The 26982-nt window shown below is 38.8% G+C and overlaps 1 protein-coding gene across 3 annotated transcripts in view; it reads right to left on the reverse strand.

Moving 5' to 3' along the window:
* Positions 1–26982, reverse strand: part of MFSD14B (major facilitator superfamily domain containing 14B) — a 159320-nt gene that overhangs the window by 111208 nt on the left and 21130 nt on the right. For 2 of the 3 annotated variants that reach the window (XM_037157074.2, XM_053662796.1), the window contains exon 2: positions 74–169. The exons of the other annotated variant lie outside the window; for it this stretch is intronic. In XM_037157074.2, coding sequence (XP_037012969.2) covers positions 74–169 — 96 coding nt within the window. The remainder of the gene's footprint in view (positions 1–73; positions 170–26982) is intronic. 3 annotated transcript variants of the gene reach the window in all.

The raw sequence follows: 26982 nt of genomic DNA on the forward strand, positions 1-26982 counted from the left end.
TGGCCCTGTGAACATACATTTAAGCACTTCTCTTTTGCTCTTATAAACAAGGACTCAATTCAGCAATACTTACAGTTAACATTGGAGTTGTCAATAGACCCCATGCAAAGAATTCAAGGAAGATTACAATAGCAGCATGGTACACAGTTGGTCGGCCAAAGCCTTGAGGCTAAAAAATGAAGAAAGTTATTATGAAAAAGAGCAAAGTGATTTTTAAAATCCATTATCCTAAAGTGATGTCTAACACACACACACACACAGTATAAATTTTGAACCTATCTTTTAAGATATAACTTCATTCTGTGGTATCCCTGGTTCTTTCATCTTCCCTAATTATAGAAGGTACCAAGATTATAGACTTACTGCTCATTCTATAAATATAAATCACTGGAGTTTTGGTACAAAATCAACTGAGTCTTCAAGAGACTGAGGTTCTAGGACCTAACTATTTTCTTATGAATTATGTGTTCCTTAGCAACTTTTGGCCACTCTAAGCCTGAGTTTCCCTAGTTATTTAAGGATGGGTAGGTATTAGAGTCATATGCTCAAAAGCTTCAGGGAAGCATAGATGATTTAAATTAAGTGGTTGGAAGAAAAACAATAAAGATTAGGTCAAATCTGAAAACATACTCTGTAACTAAAAGTGTCAAAATCCAGCTTTCTGTTTCTGTTTTCAGACCATGCCTATTCAGCTATCTTTTGCAGTTGTAACTTCTGGAGATGGAATCTAAAATTCCTGTCAATTTAATGTTCTTTGATTCTGAAAATGCTTATGACAACAAGATCAGGGACTTTGCTAGCACTTGGTAGAACTGGAAGTAAACTTACAAAAGACTTTTTAAAACACACACACACTATTCCTATGTTTATATTTTTAAGTCTTCAAGAGGTAAAATTACATCTTTATGATTTAACTAGAATGTAATTAGGACAAAATGATCAGATAAATCCAGACTGTGGAACATTCAACAAAACAACTGGCCTGTTCTCCTTAAAAATCTCAATGTTATAAAAGACAAAAGTAAATGTAGGAAGATAAGAGTCATAACAATCAAACTAATGTCTTTTCTCTTGGCTTTTAAAAAGACCAAAACCCAGAATGTAGGAAAAAATTGAAAAAAGTGACTCAGTTTCTTCAGCAAAGAAATGATATAAAATAGGTAAATTTTAAAAAGGAGCAAAAACTATGTTAGTATATAGATTTAACAAAAAATTAAGAATGCCCTGTTAGTGTGGCTCAATGGATTGAGTGCTGGTCTGTGAACCAAAGGGTCATCAGTTCAATTCCCAGTCAGGGCAAATGCCTGGGTTTTGGGCTAGGTTCCCAGTATGGGGCAAGCGAGAAGCAACCACACACTGCTGTTTCTCTTCTTCTCTTTCTTCCTCCCTTCCCCTCTCTCTAAAAAAAAATAAATAAATGCACCCTATACTGCAAAACAACTGCTGCCAATCAGTCAACGAGTAGGGTGAATGTCAACAAACGGCCTACTCCTCTCAAATCATTTGTTTTATTTATCATTTATTTGTCTTATTTATTTATTTAAATAATTTTTATTAATCATTTTGTTTTATTTATATATTTTATATTATTTAAATACATGCACACAAGAATCTCAAAAAAATGAAAAACAGCTACAAGTAGAAAGAGTAGGAAGACTACCCTATTTTTCATTTGCAGCTTCTGTAGTTTAGTGCTCTTTCCAAGGAAATGAAGGTATATTTATGTAGACCACCAGGATAGAGACCCATGTGACTATAATGCTGATTTAATATTTTAAAAGATGCACACTTTATTCTGTGTGCATATATTTTTATGCTATTAACCCTTTGCAAAAAGCCAGACAATCCACTTTTTTGTTCACTTTATAGTTTTTTTAGTTTTTATAGTTTTTTAATTTAAATTTCTTCTAAAATGCAAATATTACATCACTCTCCTCTCTACACAAATTACTTTAATTGAACTATCAAGCATCCCTGGCTGGTAACAGTGAGAGGTGAGAAAAAAGCACCAGGCAGGTCTGGGTACAGTGGTAACTTTGTGTGGGCACCTGGATATAAGGTACAAAAATGAATGCCCCTTACTTTCAATTCTTTCTAAGTTCTTGGTAGCCAGTAGCTGAGAAAAAGTGTCACAGGTTTCTCTTTTAAATTATCTGAGCTAATTAGAAAGGCTTCATCAAAACTTAGCCAGTTATTTCCAGTTGAGCCTGATCTACTCTCACAATCAGTTCATTGTCTCCCATCTTTATTTTGTCCTTTTATAATTCAGTATGGAACATATTGAGATATTTAAAAGCAATGTGTCGTGATGCCTTTACTAAAACACATTATCATCTCTCCCACAGATAACTTCAATGGCCTTGTCTCACCTTGACTCCTCTTCCTTGTCCTCTTTCAAATCTTTCTTGACATTACACTCAAATGATAATTCTAAAATGCAAATTTCATCCTATCGCTCTTGCACAAGACTGCAAAAATGGGAGGAGTTCACCAAGTTCCAGTTCAGGAAGCTAGAAGTCCAAGATCAAATCTTGTCAAGATTTATTCCTCCAAGATGGAGGCATAGGTGGAAATGCTGTCCCTTCTTGCACAACCAAGTTTAAAAACAACAAAGTTTTAGCAACAAAAACGCAGCCAAACCACAGAAAATTGAACTATATGGAAGTCTGACAACAACAAAAACTTCAGCCAAACCGGTAAGAGGAGCAGAGCCAGCAACAGAGCTGAGTCAGGAAGGAAAGATCCAACGAACTGACCCAGTCTCGTGACCCAAGCGCGCAGGCAGCCGTGGGTGGATCCTAGGTGTGGAGTAACAGCGGGAGGACCCAGTGAGAGCTGACCATGGTCACAAATTCGCACGCAGATAAACCGGTGAAGGAGTGAGCAGTGAGATGGACCGCACAGGCTCCAGTGGTGGGAAGCAGCAGAGGGGACTGCCATTGTCCCACTCTGACCCCGCCGCCACATACAGCATCACAAACCAGCGATCTGGATGGGCCTGCCCTGGTGAACACCTAAGGCTCTGCTCCTCATCAGTAACAGGCGGGAACAGAGCAAAACATTATGGCTCAAGAACTGAAAGCCCCAGAGCCCATAAGAGCCCATAAGCTCTAAGTGACGAAGAAATAGCCAAACTTTCTGATGCAAAGTTCAAAACACTGGTGATCAAGATGCTCACAGAACTAGCTGATTTTAGTTACAAATTAGAGGAACATATGAAGGCTAAACTAATTGAAATGAAGGGAAATGCACAGGAAAGCAATAGTGATGGAAAGGAAACTGGGACTCAAATCAAAGGAGTGGACCAGAAAAAAAATATGACCAAAGAGAAAAGGATGAAGAAACAAGAATTCAAAAAAATGAGGAGAGGCTTAGGAACCTTCAGGACATCTTTAAATGCTCCAACATCGGAATTATAGGGGTACCAGAAGGGGAAAAGGAACAGGCACCAGTGGAAAACTTATTTGAACAAATAATAAAGGAGAATTTCCCCAATCTGGCAAAGGAAATAGACTTCCAGGAAGTTCAGGAAGCTCGGAGAGTCACAAAGAAGTTGGACCCAAGAAGAAACACACCAAGGCACATCATCATTACATTAGCCAACATTCAAATGAAGGAGAGAATCCTAGAAGCAGCAAGAGATAAGGGGACAGTCACCTACAAAGGAGTTCCCATCAGACTGTCAGCAGATTTCTCAAAAGAGACCTTACAGGCAAGAAGGGGCCTGAAAGAAGTATTCCAAGTCGTAAAAAGCAAAGACCTACAACCAAGATTGCTCTATCCAGCAAAGCTTTCATTTAGAATGGAAGGACAGATAAAGTGCTTCTCAGATAAGACCAAATTCAAGGAGTTCATCATCACCAAGCCCTTATTATATGAAATGTTAAAGGGACTTACCTAAGAAAAAGAAGATAAAAAAGATGAACAGTGAAAGGACAGCAAACTCACAGTTATTAAGAACCACACCTAAAACAAAAGCCAACTAAGAGGACAGCTAGATCAGGAGCAGAACCATAGAAATGAAGATCACATGGAGGGTTAGCAACAGGGGAGTGGAAGGAGAAAGGGGGAGAAGGTACAGAAAATAAGTAGCATAGACAGTGGGTAGAAAATAGGGGGAGGGCAAGAATAGTATGGGAAATATAGAATCTAGAGAACTTGAGACACGTGGTCATAAACTAAAGGGGGGAAATGGTGGAGGAGGGGGTTTGAAGGGTGGAGGGGAATGAAGGGGGGGAATAGAACAACTGTAATGGCATAATCAATAAAGTATATTTTAAAAATAAGACTGCAAAATGAGCCACAAGTTCCTCTTTTTCTGTACACACAACATTTTTGCAATATGACTGTGCTGCCAATTCCATCAATAGATACAGTCCATTTCTATGATTTCCTGGACTGGGGCTGGCTTAACAAACAGATGTCAGGTGAAGTGACAACGTGGACTTGAACCTGGGCCTTCAGAGGCCTTCAAGACCAAGTGGAGCCCTGGCTGGTGTGGCTCAGTGGTTGAGTGCCAGCCTGCAAATCAAAGGGTCACTGTTTCCATTTCCAGTCAACACTGATGTTTCTCTCCCTCTCTTTCTCCCTCCCTTCCCCTCTCTAAAAAATAAATAAAATCTTTAAAAAAACATAAAAGTGACAAAAGTTCTTAAGAAAAAAAGACCAAGTAGAGAAATCCCTTTTAGGAACAGGAAGATGAGAGTATTTGAACCCCTCCTAATGGATGCCCCTTAGACCAATCAGTGAACAGTCATCAACAACTCCCTGGCATAGGAGGAAATCATCCAATTCCATTTAAGCCTGCAGATGACTGTAGAAGTGTAACTGCAATCAAATCTAGAGAAGAGCCTCCAACTGAGCATAGCCCAAACTGCTAACCCCACAAATTATCACAAATGGTTGCTGCTTCAAGCCACTTACTTTTGAAGTAGTTTCTGATGCCCTCATAAGTTTAATTCTTAATACTGTTTTGAATTCCTTCTGTAGTTCTCTAATCTAATGTACAAAGAATAAGAAGCATAATTGATAGGCATACAGTAGACAGGGGGAGGTTAAGAATAGAATAGAAAAGCAGAGGCCGAAGAACTTAAATGTACAACCCACAGACATCAACTATGGGTGGGGGAATGCTGGAGGGTGGTGGGGTACAGGATGGAGGGGGAATAAAAGGGAGAAAAAAATTAGGAAAACTGCAATTGCATAATCAATAAAATATACTTAAGAAAAAGAAGTTAGCTTTTAGGTGAATAAATGGCAAGCTCCCTAGCATTCTGTTTAAAAGACTGTATACTACCCATCAAGGAAACTGTAAGATTTTCACTGATTTTTTTAAATTTGAGGAGTTAATATTGTATTGCTTGAGAAGAAAAGAAAATTCCAAATTTGCAGGGGAAGATGGTGGCGGAGTAGGACAAAGGATTCCGCTTCCCCCGCACGCACTGGAGAAAAATCTGGCTGATCTGCGGAGGAGTGCAGCAGATAGCCAACAGGGACTCAGTGTATGGGAAGATAGGACTCCAGAAATTGGAGCAGACACTGAATGACCAGACTGCGAGGAGACGACTGCAGGTCAATGAGGTCTGAGAGAACCAGCGCAGAGGCCCTCCGCCAGGGTGCAACAGGGCCCCAGCCGGTCCGCCTCGGTCTCTGGGAGCCAAGGGCTGGCAGCAAGGTCCTGGGAGAGAGCCGGTCATCAGCTCCCTCCCTACCCGGCTGGGTGCAGTTTGAAAATGCCAGAAAAGATCTGTTTACTTAAAGTGTCAGAGAAGGGAATAGACACGAGGAAGCAAACCAGAGGGCTTTGATCACCAGTGGAGTCTGTGGTCGCCAGCTTAGGAGAATTGAGAGTCGCCCTTGCGTTCCCACATAGCACTGGGAAAGGTTCTCGCCCAAGCCTGAGGGACCAGGGAAGCCTGGCCAGGAGTGCGTGCCCAAACCCCAGCCCAGGACTGTGAATCCTGGGGAAAGTCTGCTCTTAGTGGGGCACCGGTCCGGATCTCGTGAGACCAGCTGAATTCACCGAGAAGGGAGAAAGGCCACACCAATCGCCCCTCAGACTGCAGCAGCTAGTGTGACCAGAAAAAAAGGTTTGACCAGCTGAAATCCAACAAGAGGGTTTTTTTTTTAATACTCTTTTATTTGTTTTATCTTTCAATACTTTTACCCTCCTCTTCTTTCTTTTTTAATTCCTTCTTCCTCTCTTTCCAAACCTACCACTTTTTCCTCCCTTCTGCTGCTTTTTTTCTTTCTTTTCACTCCCATCCCCCCAAGTGAGACAAAAGACTTGGAACAATGAAAAGACCAGAGTTGGACTCAAAGAGGGGGCATCCCAACAGTAGAGACAGAGAGACAAAATTCACTTTGCTATGACAGAAAAACTACGTTACTGCTTATTTGTATTTTTTCATTATTCTTACATCTTTTATTTTAATAGTATCTCTGTATTCCTTCTCTTTCTGTATAGTCTTCTTTACCCTGGCTGGATATATTGTATCACTTGAAAGGTTTCCCCTCTCCCCTCAATCATATTGTATTGCTAATTTACTGTCCTTTACTTCCCCTTGCCCAATTAGCACAATACTGAAGGTTCAATACTCCCTAACCTTGGTATATCATAGATTCTGTCATATGATTGTTGCTCTAATATTATTGTAAATAATAGCTGCTACATACTATTGTAAATAGCCCACTTCATTGTTGCCTAAAGTATAATACTGTAGTGGTTAACTCTATTCTCTCTCACACTACACCTATTTACCATCCTTTATTGTCACCTTACCTCAGAATCTGACCTCCCTCAACCTCACTCCTTTCTAGATCCAAATCACAAACCTTCCCTCCCCAACAAGAGCCTTATCTTCTTTCCATCCTTTTTAAGAAGTGGCTAGTTGAGTTGAAGATTATGGTTATCGCTATACATAGCCAGGGGATCTCCTATCTCTACTCTACTGGCTGCTACTGTAATGTCATAGAATACTCTCCTGCAGTCATAAACCAGTTTGCCTTCCCCTCCAACTGATCACACACACACACACACACACACACACACACACACACACACACACACACACAAAGAGTAGGTGGAAGCAGTGAACACCAGGATACCCAAGGGAAGAGGAAACCCAACAACAAAGGAACCACCAACAGATAACAACGGAAGAACGTGAAGGAGGGAGTAGAGATACAAATCTCAACCCAAGACCTATCTGGAAATGCAACTAAACAGTGGAGAAACTATCCAGGGCAAACAACTGAGCAACAGCAAAAGAGAATCCTCAAAACCCTGTACACACAGAAGAACTAGCTTCAGTGCAACCTACCCTCACCAGCACAGCAAATTAAAATGGATAGTGAACAGAGAGACCATCAGTTCACCGCTGGTGGGAAGAATCCACACACACAATAAAAGACCCAGAAACAACAAAAACCCAAGACGAACTCAGAGCCAATGTAAAGAACAGCCCAAGACCAGCGATCTGGGGAGATCAAGGAGACCACACCACTGAATCTCACAGAAGTTTACACAATAAATTCAGGAAGCCAGACAAATCAATTTAAGAAGCTGAAGCTAACAAGAAGAGTCTCACAAACAATGGGAAGACAAAGAAACAATCCCCCAGTGAAAGGAAAGGAGGAAAACTCAGAAAGAAGGCTAGATGAAATAGAGGCAACTCAGCTATCAGGTACTGAATTCAAAGCACTGGTTACCAGGAAGTTCAAAGAGCTCACAATCAGCTACCAGAGACTACAGGGGAGCTAAAATGAACTCACTAAAAACTATATCAACATGAAAAAGGAAATAGAAACTATCAGCAAGGGTCAAGAGAAAATGAAGAATACAATTTCGGAGCTGAAGAACATAGTGGAAGGAATCAAAAGCAGGATCGATGAAGCAGAAAATCAGATCAGTGAGTTGGAGGACAAAGTAGAAAAAAACTCCCATAAAGAGAAAAGAAAAAAAAAAAGGCTCAGAAAAAATGAAGAGGGATTAAGAGAAATGCAAGACAATATGAAATGTAATAATATCCAAACAATAGGGATACCAGGAGAAGAAGAAGAGCAAGGGATAAAAAATCTATTTGAAAGAGTAATGAGGGAAAACTTCGCTAATTTGATGAGAGAAAAAGTCACACAAATCCAGGAATCACAGAGAGTCCCAATCAAGAAGAACCCAAAGAGGCCCACTTCAAGACACATCATCATTAAAATGGCAAAATTTCAAGACAAAGAGAGAATCTTAAAGGCAGCAAGAAAGAAAAAGGAAGTAACATACAAGGGAGCCCCGATAAGGTTAGCAATTGACTTCTCAATGGAAATGCTCCAAGCAAGAATAAAATGGCAAGAAATATCCCAAGTAATGAGAACCAGAGGCCTTCAACCAAGGTTCCTTTATTCATCAAGGCTCTCAATCAACATAGAAGGCCAAATAAAGAGCTTCCAAGACAAAAGAAGTCTAAAAGAATACACCTCCACCAAACCAGCTATGCAAGAAATGCTAAAAGGTCTGCTTTAAGGAAAGGAAGGAAAAGAGAGAGACAATGAGAAGCACATGTATAAAAATTACAATAAATAAGTACCTATCAATAATAACCCTAAGCATGAATGGATGAAATGCAACAATCAAAAGACATAGAATAGCTGAATGGATAAGAAAGCATGATCCACACATATGCTGCCTACAAGAGAACCACCTCAGGAAAAAAGACCTACACAGACTAAAAGTGACGGGCTAGAAACAAATTTTCCAAGCAAACGCCCAGAAAAAGAAAGCCAGAGTAGCAATACTCATATCAGAAAAAACAGTCTTCAAAATAAGGGCCATAAAAAGAGACTCAGAAGGTCACTTCATAATACTCAAGGGAAGAATCCACCAAGAAGACATAAATATTGTAAATATATATGCACTGAACATGGGAGCACCAAAATATGTAAAGAATATCTTAGAGGACTTCAAGAAAGATATTGACAGCAACGCAATTATAGTGGCAGACTTTAACACCCCACTGTCGAAAATAGACCAACCTTCTAAACAAAATATCAACAAAGATATTATGGCAGTGAACAACGTCCTAGATTTAATGGACTTAACTGATATATATAGAACCCTTCATCCCAAAGAAGCTAAATATACATTCTTTTCAAATGCGCATAGAACATTTTCAAAGAAAGACCACATGATAGGACACAAAACAAGCCTCAACAAATTTAAGAAAATTGAAACCATCCCGAGCATTTTCTCTGATCACAAAAGACTAAAAGTGGAAACCAAACACAAGAGAAAGGACCCAAAACATTCAAAATCGCGGAGATTGAATAGCATGCAATTAAACAACAAATGGGTCAAGAATGAAATTAGGGAGAAATAAAAAAGTTTCTGGAAACAAATGAAAATGAACTCACAACAACCCAAAACTTATGGGACATGGCAAAAGCAGTTCTGAGAGGGAAGTTCATAGCTATACAGGCCTACCTAAAAAAGATAGAAACATTTCAAACAACCTAACCCTATGCCTACAACAACTCAAGGAACAACAACAAAGATAGCCCAGAGCAAGTAGAAGGAAGGAAATAACCAAGATCAGAGCAGAACTAAATGACACAGAGACTAAAAGCACAATTCTAAAACCAATGAATCCAGGAGCTGGTGTTTTGAAGACATAAACAAAATACACAAGCCTTTAAGCAGGCTCATCAAGAAAAAAAGAGAGAGAACCCAAATAAACATAATCAGAAATGAAAGAGGAGAGATTACGACTGACCCCACAGAAATACAAAGGACTGTGAGAAATTACTATGAAGAACTGTATGCCAAGAAATTTGAAGACCTAGGTGAAATGGACAAATTTCTAAAAAAAAAAAAAAAAAAATCTTCCAAAACTCAATGAAGAAGAAGCAGAAAGCTTGAATAAACCAGTAACAGCTGATGAAACTGAAGCAGTAATCAAAAAACTCCTCTCACACAAAAGTCCTGGACCAGATGGTTTCACAGGAGAATTCTACAGAGCATTCAAGGAAGAGCTAACCCCTATTCTTCACAGACTATTCCAAAAATTCAAAATGATGGAAGAGTCCCAAATTATTTTTATGAAGCCAGCATCATCCCAATCAGAAAACTAGATAAAGATACAACGAAGAAAGAAAATTTCAGGCCAATATCGCTGCTGAACATAGATGCTAAAATCCTCAACAAAATATTGGCAAATCACATCCAACAATACATTAAAAACATACACCATGACCAAGTGGGATTCATCCCAAGGATGCGAGGATGGTAAAATATTCGCAAATCAGTAAATGTAATATATCACATAAATAAAAGCAAAGACAAAAACCACATGATCATACCAACAGATGCGGAAAAAGCTTTTGATAATGTACAACAGCCATTTATGATAAAAACACTCAACAAAGTAGGAATAGAGGGAGCATTCCTCAATATAATAAAGGCCATTTATGAGAGACCTACAGCCAACATCATACTCAACGGGCAAAAATTAAAAGCTTTTCCACTAAGATCAGGAACAAGACAAGGATATCTACTTTCACCACTTCTATTCAGTATAGTATTGGAAGTTTTAGCCACAGTGATCAGACAAGAAAAGGAGATAAAAGGCATCCAAATTGTAAAGGAGGAAACAAAACTGTCACTGTTTGCAGGTGACATGATAGGCTACATGGAAAATCCTATAGACTCTACCCAAAAACTGCTCAAACTAATTAATGAATTTGGCAAAACAGCAGGATACAAAGTCAATATCCAGAAATCAAAGGCATTTTTGTATACCAACATTGAAACAGCAGAAGCAGAAATCAGAAAAAAAGTCCCATTTGATATAGCAAAAAAAAAAAAACCCCAACAAAAAACAAAAAAACCCTAGGAATAAACCTAACCAAGGACCTGTATGCAGAAAACTACACAACATTGAAGAAAGAAATCAAGGAAGAAACAAACAAATGGAAACATATACCATGTTCATGGAATGGAAGAATTAACATCATCAAAATGTCTATACTACCCAAAGCAATTTACAGATTCAATGCAATACCTATTAAAGTACCAATGACATACTTCACAGACATAGAACAAACACTTCAAAAATTTATATGGAATCATAAACGACCCCAAATAGCAGCTGCAATTTTGAGAATGAAGAACAAAGCAGGAGGGATCACAATACCTGATACCAAACTGTATTACAAGGCCACTGTAATCAAAACAGCCTGGTACTGGTATAAAAACAGGAACATGGACCAATGGAACAGAACAGAGAGCCCAGAAATAACCCAAATCTCTACAGCCAATTAATATTTGACAAAGAGGGCAGCAACATAAAATGGAGTAAAAATAGCCTCTTCAGCAAATGGTGTTGGGAGAACTGGACAGCTACAATCAAAAAAATGAAACTTGAGCATGAACTTACACCATACACCAAAATAAATTCAAGGTGGATAAAAGACTTAAATATAAGCTGTGACACCATTAACGTCCTAGAAGAGAACAATGGCAAGAAAATCTCAAAAATTTCACGCAGCAACTTTTTACTGATATGTCCCCTAGAGTAAGGGGCATAAAGGAAAGAATAAACAAATGGGATCTCATCAAAATTAAAAGCTTTTGCACAACCTAAGAAAACAGTATTAAAATAAAAAGAGAACCAAATGTATGGGAAAACATATTTGACAACGATACCTCAGACAAGGGGTTAATCTCCAAAATATAAAAAGACCTTACACGACTCCACTCTAAGAAGACAAGCAACCCAATTAAAAAGTGGGCAAAGGACTTGAACAGACATTTCTCCCAGGAGGACATACAGAGAATCCAGAGACACATGAAAAGATGCTCAATATCACTAGCTATCAGAGAGATGCAAATGAAAACCCATCAGAATGGCCATCATAAACAAAGCAACAAACAACAAATGTTGGAGAGGTTGTGGAGAAGAGGGGACCCTAATCTATTGTTGGTGGGACTGCAGACTAGTACAACCACTGTGGAAAACACTATGGAATTTTCTCAGAAAACTAAAAATGGACCTGTCTTTTGACACAGCAATTTCACTGCTAGGATTATATCCTAAGAACCCTAAAACAGCAAGCCAAAAGAACCTATGCACCCCAATGTTCATAGCAGCACAATTTACAATAGCCAAGAGTTGGAAGCAACCTAGGTGCCCGTCAGTAAATTAATGGATCAAAAAATTGTGGTACATATACATAATGGAATTCTATGCAGCAGAGAGAAAGTAGGAGCTCCTACCCTTTGCAACAACATGGATGGAACTGGAAAGCATTATGCTGAGTGAAATAAGCCAGGTGTTGAAAGACAAATACCATATGATCTCACCTTTAACAGGAAGCTAAACAACAAAACAAACAGGCAAGCAAAATAAAACCAAAGACACTGAAATAGAGAATAGGGGGACAGTGACCAGAGGGGAGAGGGGAGGGAATTTCCGGTGAAAAGGGGAAGGATTTACAGGAACTAGTATAAAGGACACACGGAGAACAACTAAGGGGTGTGCAAATGTGCGGGAGATGGGGAGCACTGTGGGGATGGGCTGGGATGGGGGTAAAAGACAGAAAATTGTACTTGCACGATAATTAAATTAAAATAAAAAAGAAGAAAAAAAAAAGAAAAAAGAAACTTCCAGACTCAGCTCTGTTAACTAAAACTGTGATTCTCTCCTAAAGAGAGAGGTGACTAAAAAAAGTTTCACATCACTCTGGTTATACAGGAATTCATAATCTGTAATTAAAACAAATCACTGTGCAAAACTGCTATATTCTGGGATTTCATTCAAAGTAGTAGGACACAGCCACCAAACAATGAATCATTGTACAAATATCCCTAAAAATTTATGTTAGACCAGAACTAAAAAAAAAATTATACAAGACAATATTAAGGAAACTTCATACTAGGGTGCAGAATTTCTCTTCCACCTAATATTTTATAAAACAGTGAAAACAACAGAGTGCGTTGTGGTTTTGCATTATTTTGGCATGAAATACATATGCTTAAAAATTACAATTGCTACATAAAAATGAAAGCTGTAAAACCTTAAAGTAAGGAAATAAATGTTCTATTCTTCATGGGTAATAACAATGTTAGAAATTTGTTATATATTTTTATAAAGAGACATTCATAAGTAAAACATACTTTTACATTAACAGTAACAGAACATGTATATTGCCTTTTCTATTTTAATCTCTCTTTGCATATCATTGTCTGCAAATCCTCATTCTCTATAATAGCTACATATTATTACATTGTATAAATGTACCATAACATTAAGCATTTTACTACTGATGAATGTTAATGGAGTTTTCATTTTTTAAATGTTTTTGCAATTAGTAATTCTTAAACTTTTTGTTTCAACATTTTAAACCTACAGAAAAGTAAAAAAAACTAGTGCAGAGTTCCTGTATACCATTTACCCAGCTTCCCCAAATGTTATCATCTTATATAACTATGGTACAATTTTCCAAATGTGAAAATTAACATTGCTATACCACTTTAGCTAATTTACATGTTTCTTTTAAATTTCCCCTCTTTCCCACTATTTTATTTTTACTTTTTTCTGGTTTAGAGTCTAACCCAGGATTTCACATTGCATTTAGTTCCCATGTTTCCTTGGGTTCTTCTGATTTGAAAAGATAGTTTCTAAAACTTTAAATTTTTTTTTTGTTTTAAATCAAGCTTCTCCATTTCTCTCTTTTTAAAAAGATTTTATTTATTTATCTTTAGAGGGAAGGGAAGGAGAGAGAGAGAGAAATATCAATGTATGGTTGTCTCTCATAAGTCCCCTGCTGGGAACTGGCCTGCAACCCAGGCATGTGCCCTGACTGGGAATCAAACCACGATGGTGTGGTTCACAGGCCCACGCTCAATCCACTGAGCTATACCAGCCAGGGATAAAAACTTTTACTTTTTGCCTTCATGATCTTGACATCTGCTCTTACCAGTTGTTTTGTAGAATATCCTTCAATTTGAATTTGTCATGTGCTATAATACCTAGAGTGAATTGCTGGGACAATTAATATCCTTTTGTACACATATGTAACTATATAGTACTTCATGATAAATTCCTAGAAGTGGACTTGCAGAGACAAAATTATCACAGTTTAAAGTACAATCATTATGAACCAATTATAATAAAAAACTGTGCAAATGGGTGAAAAAATACTCTTATGTTAGCTAATTAACTAATCTCTAACATAAAATGCTTCCCAAAAAATTAAGAAAAAGGCTAACAACTCATAGAAAGATGGACAAGAGATATGAACAAACAGTTCACAGAATAAGGCACCAAAACTGCCCTTCAACAACCACATTCATAATTAGAAAAATGCAAAATTAAGATATATTCATATACAATTTTTAATATAAGAATGGCAAAAATTCAAAGGTTTGACAGTATGTTCTTATACTGGTAATGGGAATAAAAAAATGGTACATTGAGAAAACATCTAGCAAGCTTACTTGCATATTTATCCTCTGAAGCAACAATCCTACTTTAGGGATTTGTCCCACAGAAAAAAAATGACAAAAATATGATGTGTCACATGCACAAGGCTAGAGCAACACTATACTAGCCAAAAAAAGGAGTGGGATGGGGACTCTGTTCATTCAGTAAAGTACAATAAGTTCACACACTTGTATATTATACATCAGTAAAAAGGAGATCTCTACATATTGCTTTGGAGTAATGCCCAGGACATAATGCCAACTTAAAAAAAAATAGCAAGGTACAAAATACTGTGAAACATATAGTAGAGTTTTAATTTAAGAAAAGATGAAAGAATATGAATACTTTTACACACATATATATTTTATTGTATTTAAAAACAAAACACAAGATGGAAGAAAAAATAAGCATCCAATGAAAAGTAGTTACATACAGGAAAAAGGAAAAGGGGTGAAGGCAACAGAGATGGACGCTAACCCCCTGAGCTGAATCATCCCCCTGGCTAGTATATCCCTGATGTAGACACTACCTGCCCATTAATCATTTAGTAGCCATATCAATTATCAGATCAATTATGAGAGAGACCACATTTATATAACTTTTATTACAGTATATTGTTATAATTATTCTATTTTATTAACAGTTTATTACCATAGACAGAGGGCAGCTGGCTGGTCAAGTTGGAGGGAGAGGCCCCAGTGAGGGCTGAGCAGAGGACCCAGGTAGCAGCTCTCCCCATGTGCAGGGTCCCACAGCCCCTGTCCCCATTGACCCTGATACCCTTGAGAGTCAAGGAGCACCAAGAATTCTCCCCCATTAGCCAAGATCGTACGGGGGAGGTTGATACACTGGTACTCCAAAGGCTAGAAAGAAGAATGGACAGAACCCAACTCCCCACACCCAGAGAAAGAAAAATCAACAGGGCCTGAGCATGCCAAAAGCTAGAAAGATAAAGGGACAGAACTCAAATGCCCTGAAAACTAGAAAGATGAATAGATAGGGCTTGAGCATGCTAAAGGCTAGCAAGAAAATTGGATAGAAAAACAACTCTCTCCTCCCTATCTCTGTAAGAACCACACTTGAGCGGGAAGGAGAAATGGTCTTTGAGATGGGAGTCCAGAGAGTCCACTATTCTTCAAGGTGATGGCACCTGAATAAACCTCTTTCCTTTTGCACCAGCACATGTCACATGAGTCTGACTTTCACTGTGGCAGGCAGCCAAATCTAAGTTTTGGTTATACGTTATTGTTGTTAATCTCTTATTGTGCCTAATTTATAAATTAAACTTTATTATATAGAGGGAAAACACAGTATATACAGATTCAGTAGTATCTGCAGTTTCAGGCATCTACTGGGGTCTTGTAATGTATTCCCCATTAATAAAGAGGAACTACAGTAGAATACAGTAAATAGTAAGTTACTATGTTATTGTCACTAGGAAACAATTATTTTCTTTGTGACAGAAAAAGACACAAAGTAAAAAATTGAAATCCTAAATTTGATCTATAAATTTCAATGCATATTATGATTATATATTGCCTTAAAGAAAAATAGTTAGGGTTTCCTAGTTCTACCCATTGAAAATTCCCAGAAAAAATAGCAACCCTAAAGAAGTTAGCACCCGCAGGGCCCAGAACTGTGGCCTTCAAATATCATTTCCCACTAAAAGAAAATGGGGACTTCCGCCAAGATGGAGGCATAGGTGGATGTGCCGTGCCTTCTCACACAACCAAGTTTAGAGACAACCAAATATTAGCAACAGAAAACACAGCCAGAACACGGAAAATTGAACTTTTCTGAAGTCTGTTAAAAACAAATTCTTCAGCCTGACCAGTAAGGGGCGAAACCAACGGCTGGTGAGGGGTTGCACAGGAGGACTCGGTCAGACGGACTCAGGCGCGGAATCCAGGTGCAGGGTTGGACCTAGTGAGCGACCCAGCGAGCCACCAGGCGAGCGACCGTGGAGGAGACAGCGGGGAAGCGGTCCTGCGTGTTGACTATGGTCACCCATTTGTGCGCTAGCAGACAGGCGAGGGAGTGGGCAGTTGGACCGGGGCCGGCGGGTCCCGCGGCAAGCAGCTGTGGAGGGCGCCGCCATTTCCCTGCTCTGACCACGCCCCCACATACAGTGTCATAACCCAGCGACCTGGGAGTCCAAGGCACCGCTTCTCACACTTAAAGGGCCAGAACAGACCAAAAATGTCGCAAGATCTCAAAGCTCCAGAGCCCATAGATCTAAGCGATGAAGAAATAGCAAAACTCTCAGACGCACAGTTTAAAACACTGGTCATCAGGATCCTCACAGAACTGGTTGATTATACCAACAAATTAGACAAATATATGAAGGCGAAACTAATTGAAATGAATGGAATTGCACAGGACAACAATAGCAATGAAAAGGAAACTGGGACTCAAATCAATGGAGTGGGCCAGAAGAAAGCAAATAATGGCCAAACAGAAAAGAGTCAGGAAGCAAGAATTCAAAGAAATGAGGAGAGTCTTGGGAACCTCCAGGACATCTTTAAATGCTCCAACATCCGAATTATAGGGGTACCAGAAGGGGGAAAGGCACAGCCACCAGTGGAAAACTTATTTGAACAAATAATAAAGGAGAATTTCCCGAATCTGGCAAAGGAACTAGACTTCCAGGAAATCCAGGAAGCTCAGAGAGTCCCAAAGAAGTTGGACCCAAGAAGAAACACACCAAGGCACATCATAATTACATTAGCCAAGATTCAAATGAAGGAGAGAATCCTAGAAGCAGCAAGAGCTAAGGGGACAGTCACCTACAAAGGAGTCCCCATCAGACTGTCAGCAGATTTCTCAAAAGAGACCTTACAGGCAAGAAGGGGCTGGAAAGAAATATTCCAAGTCATGAAATCTAAAGACCTACAACCAAGATTGCTCTATCCAGCAAAACTTTCATTTAGAATGGAAGGACAGATAAGGTGCTTCTCAGATAAGATCAAATTCAAGGAGTTCATCATCACCAAGCCCTTATTATATGAAATGTTAAAGGGACTTATCTAAGAAAAAGAAGTTAAAGAAACATGAACAGTGAAAGGACAACAAATTCACAGTTATTAACAACCACACCTAAAACGAAAGCAAACTAAAAGGACAGCTAGATCAGGAGTGGAAACATAGAAATGAAGATCTCAAGGAGGGTTAGCAACAGGGGAGTGGGAGGAGGAGATGGGGGGAGAAGGTACAGAAAATAAGTAGCATAGACAGTAGATAGAAAATAGATGGGGGGTAAGAATAGCATGGGAAATATAGAATCTAAAGGACTTGAGACACATGGTCATAAACTAAAGGGGGGGGTAATGGTGGGGATGGGGGGGTAGGGTGTAGGGGAATGAAGGGGGGAATAGAACAACTATAACAGCATAATCAATAAAAAAATTTAAAAAAAAAGAAAAGAAAATGGGACTTTGTGTACAAACAGCTGATTCCAGGTCTGGGGTAAAATACACACACATGCATGCATGCTCCTGGAATTTACCGTATTTTGCCATGTATAATGTGTACCTTTTGCCCATATTTTTGAGGGAAAATTAAGGATGCACACTGTACATGGGTAGTACTAATTCTGTATCTATATACATGTTTTCAATTTATTTATGCTTATGTGTTAACAGTGTAACTCTAGAAAGCAATAACAATATATGTATGCAAAATAATACCCTGGAATACAATAATCAGTTTATAAATATAAATAAATCAATAAATAATTGAATTAAAAATGAAAACGAAAATTTTCTTTTCCTGAAAGTTTGGGCCAAAAACATGGGTACACACTATACATGAGAGCATATTATACATGGCAAAATACAGTATCTTGGCAAAAGCAAAGATACTATCAAAAGCTATAGTTGTATCAAGAGGGTTCAAGAGTCAAGCTGAAGGAACTACTGGGCAAAGACTTCAAATTTGTAAATCCATTAATCTTTGGAAGATATTAGAAAACCAAGTCATTATTTTTTTTAAATTTTTATTTATTTTTTTATTGATTATGCCATTACAGTTGTTCTATTCCCCCCCTTCATTCCCCTCCACCCTACCCCTGTCCCACCATTACCCCCCCTTTAGTTTATGACCATGTGTCTCAAGTTCTTTAGATTCTATATTTCCCATACTATTCTTGCTCCCCCCCCATCTATTTTCTATCTACTGTCTATGCTACTTATTTTCTGTACCTTCTGAAGAGGAAAGAAAGGAAGCATTTATTTTGATCTTCTATATCTGATTAGAGAAAGTTTAAGGATTTCAATGACTTTCAATTTCTGCTTGGAGGAGGTTTAGGTACAACTTTCGTCAACTCCCTAACCCAGGTTGATCCAACACCAGCTGTCTCCACAATGAGAACTTGGATCCCATGCTGCTGAAGTTCAACCCCAATGTACCTAAGGTACGCTGGGGGGAAAGTCAGTGCCATGTCTTCCCTGGCCCCCAAGATTGACCCCCTGGGTCTGTTTTCAACAAAGTCTGGTGAGGACTTGAAGATGGAGGGTGAGTAGGTACAAGCTGAGAAAGTGAAAGAACTGTGGGGTTTCACCCAGTCTGGTTAGTGAGTGGAAGGTTACAAATAACAGAGTTTGGGTCTGAGTCTCTTTTTTTTTTTAAATTTTATTTAGTTATTTTTCAAGTACATTTTTTGTCTATTTCTCCCATCCCACCCCCACCCCCCGCCCAGTCTCCCCCCTCCCTCCCATTCCCCCCCCCCAGTCCTTATCCCTGTGTCTTTCATACTTGTTCCTCAAAATCCCTCCCCATTTTTCCCCTTAAATTCCCTTCCCTCTCCCCTCTGGTCGCTGCCCACTTGTTCTCTATTTCAGTGTCTTTGTTTTTATTCTGTTTGCTTGTTTGTTTTATTCTTTAGCTTCCTGTTAAAGGTGAGATCATATGGTATTTGTCCTTCAATGCCTGGCCTATTTCTCTCAGCATAATGCTTTCCAGTTCCATCCATGTTGTTGCAAAGGGTAGTAGCTCCTTCTTCCTCTCTGCTGCATACAATTCCATTGTGTATATGTACCACAATTTTTTGATCCATTCGTTTACTGATGGACACCTAGGTTGCTTCCAACTCTTGGCTATTGTAAATTGCGCTGCTATGAACATTGTGGTGCATAGGTTCTTTGAAATTGATGTTTTAGGATTCTTGGGGTATAATCCTAGCAGTGGAATTGCTGGGTCAAAAGGCAGGTCAATTTTTATTTTTCTGAGAAAATTCCATACTGTTTTCCATAATGGTTGTACCAGTCTGCAATCCCACCAACAGTGAACTAAGGTCCCCTTTTCCCCACAACCTCTTCAACATTTGTTGTTTGTTGCTTTCTTTATTATAGCCATCCTAACTGGTGTAAAGTGGTATCTCATTGTGGTTTTAATTTGCATCTCTCTGATAGCTAATGATATTGAGCATCTCTTCATGTGTCTCTGGATATTCTGTATGTCCTCTTTGGAGAAGTGTCTGTTCAAGTCCTTTTCCCATTTTTTAATTGGGTTAAATGTCTTCCTAGAGTGGAGTCTTGTAAGTTCTTTGTATATTTTGGAGATTAAACCTTTGTCTGAGGTATCATTGGCAAATATGTTTTCCCATACAGTTGGTTGTCTTTTTTAATTTAATACTGTTTTCTTTAGCCATGCAGAAACTTTTTATTTTGATGAGATCCCATTTCTGGGAATAAACCTAACCAAGGAGGTAAAAGACCTGTATGCAGAAAACTACACAGCACTGAAAAAAGAAATCAGGGAAGACACAAACAAATGGAAACATATACCTTGTTCATGGATTGGAAGAATTAACATCATCAAAATATCCATACTACCCAAAGCAATATACAGATTCAATGCAATACCCATTAAAGTACCAATGGCATATTTCACAGACATAGAACAAACACTTCAAAAATTTATATGGAACCATAAACGAGCCCAAATAGCAGCTGCTCTTTTGAGAAAGAAGAACAAAGTAGGAGGGATCACAATACCTGATATCAAACTGTATTACAAAGCCACTGTAATGAAAACAGCCTGGTACTGGCATAAAAACAGGCACATAGACCAATGGAACAGAACAGAGAGCCCACAAATAAACCCAACTCTCTACAGTCAATTAATATTTAACAAAGGGAGCAGTAACATAAAATGGAGTAAAGATAGCCTCTTCAGCAAATGGTGTTGGGAGAACTGGACAGCTACGTGCAAAAAAAAGAAACTTGAGCACCAACTTACACCATACACCAAAATAAATTCAAGGTGGATAAAAGACTTAAATATGAGCCGTGACACCATTAAAGTCCTAGAGGAGAACATTGGCAAGAAAATCTCAGATATTCCAAGCAGCAACATTTTTACCGATATGTCCCCTAGAGCAAGGAATATAAAGGAAAGAATAAACAAATGGGTCTGAGTCTCTTGAGAGAGCAGTGGGTGGAGAGCTGAATGCCTCAGACTCTTCGCAGCCAGGCAGGTCCTCTCACACCACAGAGTACCAACCTCTGGGAAGAGGAAGGCATGCCCAACCCCCAGCTGCAGGACTGCAAACTGCACAGCAGTGAAGAAGAGGTTCAGGAACCCCCTGCGAGGTGCAGAACCACAGGGGAAAGAAAGAGAATCTCCAAAAGGGCCCTTTCTGAAATTTTACCTGGCACTGACAAGCTATGCAGGTTCCTAGGTCTCTATTTCACTGAAACCAGCAGAGCATGGAGATTATAAATTGACACAGCAAGGGATGTACAGAGTGTCGCCCACTCAAGTTGCCATAAGTGCCAAGCAGAAAAAACCTGACCCTTTCACACAAATTAGACCCTCACATGAAACAGACAGCTAATTCATCAGAAACTATACATTATTGGAAATAATCTGGGACAAACCAAGACATGGGGCACAGGTAGGGGAACACACCCACCATCTTTCCTGAGGACTTCGCAGCACCACCCAGTGGAGGCCCATGGATCACTCCCTGCCAATCACATCAGAAGTCCCCTCTAAAGGTGGCTGGAGGTGGTATATGCAGTGCTATAGGACATTAGATGAACCACTCCTGGGCCCTGTGTTCATAAAAAGCCAGCAGGGATGAATAGCAAGGATCAGCCAAGCCTGAAGGAGATACCCACCAAATGTGGATCACTTGTAGCTTCACACAGGCTGCCTAAAGCTAGACAGGGACACCATCTGACGTTATCAGACATGGATACAGAAGACAGTAGGCAAAACTCAATTCTGCTGAGATGAATTCCATGTCATTCTATTTCATTATGTGAGTTACTTTTCTTCCTTCATAGCATTTTAACATTTATTCTTTTTCTTCAATTTTGTTCTTATTATTTCAATTTTTTAAAATTTATTTGTTTTATTTCAAATCTCATATTTTGCTCTTCCCTTTTCTTATTCCATTTTGCCTTCTTCTTTCCCTTTTTTATTTCCATTTCAAATTTCATGTTTCCCTTTCTATGCCTTGTTTCTACTCTACACTGTTTCTCCTCCCTCCACTCTCTCAAAACCATTTTTCTTTCCATTAGCCACCTCACATTCTTTTTCCCTTTCGTACAATAATATCCTTATTCTTTCTACCTGACTAATCTTTGCTCATTTGTTGTTGATACTGTGATTGTTGCATTTGTTTGATTTTATTCCTAGATGCTCACAATTTTTTATTTCAAATCTTATTTTACTGTTTTTCTGTCCTATTCCATTTTGCCTTCCTCCTGCCCTTTCACGATTTCATTAATTTTTTTTTCATTCTTAAACTGGTTCTATTCCTTACTCTGATTATTTCTCCTCCATCTTCTAAAAATCTTTTTTCTTTCCTTTAAGCATCTAATAACCTTTTTCTTTCTTATACTATTCGTATTCTATTTCTACCTTTATTAATCTTTCTTCATTTGTTGTTGATACTCCAGCTGTGGTCGGGAGGCATTTTTGCTGGTGTGGGTTTTGTTTCCTAGGTTGTTTTGTCATGGTAGCACCTGTAGAATAGCATATAAGACGTGGTGGGGGTTGTGACTCTCACTCAGCCAGCCAGAGGGGAGAACCCTCCAATGAACAAGACAATGCCAGCCAAAACCTAATTACAAGAGAGCAACATAAACCACAAAAAGGACATCCTTGGAGCATCCAGCTCAGGAGATCAAGGAAACTTCACCAATGCATCCCGCAAGTCTACTACCACAGAAGGCCACTACACAAAAACAAGGAATCAAAGCAGATTAATCTAATATGCAGAAAGAGTCACTGAAAATGGGGAGAAAAAGAAACAAATCCCAATCAAAAGGAAAGGAGGTATCCCCAGAAAAAGTGCTAAATGAAACTGAGGCAAGCAATTTATCAGACATAGAATTTAAAGTAATGGCTATAGGGTGTTCAAGGAACTCCATGAGAATGACAAGGGAGTTTATGGGAGCTACAAGTAACTTAGAAGGAATTACATTAGCATGAAAAAGGACATAGAAACTATGAATAAGAACCAGAAGAAAGTACAAACACAATATCTGAAATGAATATTCTAGAAGGAATTAAAAGCAGGCTAGAGGAAGCAGAGGATTGAATCAATGAGTTTGGAAGACAAGAAAAAAAACACCCAACAAAATGAAAAAAGACTCAAAAACAACGAAGACAGTTTAAGAGAGCTGCAGGACAACTTCAACATAACAACATTCACATCAGGGATACCACAAGGCAAAGAAAATAAGCTAGGGATAGAAAACATGTTTGAAAAAATGACAGAAAACTTCCTTAATAGGGTGAGGGAAAAAGTGACACCAGTTCAGGAAGCAAAGAGGGGATCCTAGTAAGATGAACTCAAAGAAGCCCACTCTGAGACACACCATAATTAAAATCTAGGAGTGAATCTTAAAGGCAGCAAGTGAGAAACAACTATAACATAGAAGGGAGCTCTGATAAAGCTATTTGCTGATTTCTCAACAGATGAACTACAAGTTAGAAAAGAATGGCAGGAAATATTTTAAGTAATGAAAAGCAAAGACTTGCAACCTTAGACTACTCTACACAGCGAGGTTCTCAATTAAAAATGAAAGACAAAACAAGGAACATCCAGACAAAAAAGGCTAAAAAAAGTACATCTCCACCAAACAAGTGTTGCAAAAGATAAGATGATAAAGGGACTGCTTTTAGGAAGATGAAGAGCCCTGGCTGGTATAGCTCAGTGGATTGAGCACGGGCCTGTGAAGCAAAGGGTCACCGGTTCGATTTCCAGTTAGGACACATGCCTGGGTTGCAGGCCAGGTCCCCAGTACGGGACACATGAGAGGCAACCACACATTGATGTTTCTTTCCCACTCTTTCTCCTTCCTGTCCCCTCTGTCTAAAAATAAATAAATAAAATATTGAAGAAATCATACACCGTGATCAAATGGGATTCATCCCAGGAATGCAAGGACTGTAAAATATTCACAAATCGGTAAATGTATATACCACATAAACAAATTGAAGGACAAAAATCACATGATCATATTGATAGGAGCTGAAAAAGCATTTGATAAAATCCAGCACCCATTTAAGATAAAAAACACTTAGCAAAGTGGGTATAGAAGGAGCATACCTCAACATAATAAAGGCCATATATATGAGAAATCTATTGCTATCTATCATCATACTCAATGGGCAAAAACTAAAAGCTTTTACCCTAAGATCAGGAACAAAAGAAGTGTGTTGCTTTCACCACTCTTATTCAACATAGTACTAGATGTTCTAGGCATAATGTTTGGACAAGAAAAAGAAATAAAAGGCATCCAAACTGGAAAGGAGGAGATAAAACTGTCATTATTTGCAAAGGACATTTGGTATTACTATAATACCAGCCTCTTAAGAAGAGTGTCAGAGTCTTCCCTCTTCCTGAATTTTAATTTACAAAATTAAAACTCAAGTGTTAAGAGTTTAGCCTTACTGACAGGCTTAAGTGACTAATGCAAGTGAAAAGCTGTTATTCCAAAATTGTGAATATTTTCCATAAAAGGTCCTTTCATTTACCATCAAACCTTGCCTTGAGGGTGATGGTGGGCAGGGAGACCCCAACTGCTATTCAGTAACAGTGATACCATAAAAGTCCTAGTGGAAAACATAGTAAAATTTCTCCTAGGGCAAGAGAAACAAAGGAAAAAAATCAAATTAAAAAGCTTCTGCATGGCTAAAGAAACCATCATCAAAATGAAAAGGAAACCGACTGTATGGGAGAACATTATTTGCCAATGATATATAGCACAAAAGACTGATCTCTGTGTTGTGACCATTCGAGGCTGGGCAGGTCCATGGAACTCATGGAGATGGAAAATATTCACTGAGCCACTGCGATATCTGGCATGCCTTTATTCATGGGTGGGTGAGCCACACATGCTGCAAACTCTCTCTGTGTGGCACATGTCATGGCCCTTGATCCTCAGTGTGGTACCCATAGTGGCACCCAGCAGGGAGTTCCTACCTGTTTAAGTACTAGAGGCAAACAAAGTGGGAAAAATGCCAGAAAATTATATAACATAACATAATTCTGCATATGCAAGCCCATTGGACGTTATGGGAATAGTTTATTGGACCCAGTCTCAAGGTATGAGAATACTACTTATCAGGCTCCTCCAAGGCTACGGGAACACTGCTTCCCTTAGTTACCCAAACACCTGGGGGAGGAAGCCAGACTGTCTCCATTTACCCTACAATCTCCAAATATATAAAAAAACTCATGACTTAACACCAGGAAGACAGTTAAAAAATGGGGAAGGTACCTAAAACAGACACTTCTTCAAGGAGGACATACAGAAGCCCCATTGACATATGAAGGGATGTTCAACATTACTAGCCATCAGAGAGATACAAATTAAAACCACAACGATACCACTTCACACCACTCACAATGGCGATCATTAATATATCCACAAACGAGTGCTGGTGAGGATGTGGAGAAAAGGGAACCCTAGTGCACTGTTGGTGGGAATGAAGTCTGGTGCAGCCACTGTTGAAAATAGCATGGGACTACCTTAAAAAATTAAAAATACAACTGCCTTTTGACCCAGCAATTCCACTGCTGGGAATATACTCTAAAAATCCCAAAACACCCCAATTAAAAGATCTCATGCACCCCTATGTTGATAGAAGCACTATTTATAATAGCCAAGACCTGGAAATAGCCTAAGTATCCAGCAGTAGATGAGTGGATTAAAAACTGTGGTAAATTTACATGCTGAAATTCTATGTAGCAGGGGGAAAAAAAAGGAGCTCCTACCCTTTGTGACAGCATGGATGGGACTGGAGAGTATTATACAAAATGAAATAAGCCAGGCAGTGAGGGACAAATATCATATGATCTCACCTTTAACTGGAACGTAATCAAAAAAAGAAAAAAGCAAAAAAATATAACCAGAGACATTGAAATTAACAATTAACAATAACCAGAGGGGATGGGGAGGGGACAATGGAGGAAGGGTTTTCAGGAACTACTATAAAGGACACATGGACAAAACCAAGGGGGAGAGTGGAAGCAAGGTAGGGAGGTGGGTTTGGCTGGGGTGGGGGAGAGTGGAGGGGGAAAAATGCAGACAACTGTAATCGAACAACAATAAAATAATTGTTTAAAAGGTACAAATAGACAATTCAACAATAGTTGGAGAGTTCGATACTCACTTATAATGATTAGAACAGTTAGACAGGTGATCAACAATGAAACAGAATATTTCAGTAATCCTATACACAGACTAGACCTAACAGACACTTATTGAACACTCTACACAACTACAGCAGAACAAACATTCTTCTTCTGTGCACATGGGAAGTCCATAAAACAAATCTGAATTAATTTAAAAAAACTGTTACATCTATGTTCTTAACCACAGTGTAATAAAATTAGAAATCAATAACAGAAATTTTAGAAAATTCACAAACGGGTACATATTAAACAACATACTCCTAAATAACCATCGGTCAAAAAAGAAATGACAAGGAAAGTTACAAAACTCTCAGATGAACAAAAAGGAAAACACACATAGCTATTTTTTAAAAGATTTTATTTATTTATTTATTTATTTAGAAAGAGGAGAAGGAGGGAGGAGAAGTAGAGAAACATCAATGTGTGGTTGCCTGTCATGTGGTCCCCCACTGAGAATCTGGCCCTCAGCCCAGGCATGTGCCCTGACTGGGAGTCAAACCAGCAACCCTTTGGTTTGCAGGCCCAGCTCAATCCAGTGAGCTACACCAGCCTGAGCAATTAAAAGTTGATTTTATAAAAGTACCATAACATTCAAGTCTTTAGTGAAACGACCAAAAAAACCAGAAGACTTACATTATTAAAATTGGAAATGAAAAAGGGGTTGTAAGAGCAATTGTGGACAATTGTAAATCAACAGATTAGATAAACTAGATTAAATACACCAATTCCTAGAAACAAACAATCAACTAAGACTGAATCATGAAAAAAACAGAACTTCTTATGGGAACTCCTTTGTAGGTGACTGTCCCCTTAGCTCTTGCTGCTTCTAGGATTCTCTCCTTCATTTGAATCTTG

Source organism: Artibeus jamaicensis, unplaced genomic scaffold (genome assembly GCF_021234435.1).
Source record: "Artibeus jamaicensis isolate MK-2021 breed Jamaican fruit bat unplaced genomic scaffold, CSHL_Jam_final contig_288, whole genome shotgun sequence".
Lineage (NCBI taxonomy): Eukaryota > Metazoa > Chordata > Mammalia > Chiroptera > Phyllostomidae > Artibeus > Artibeus jamaicensis.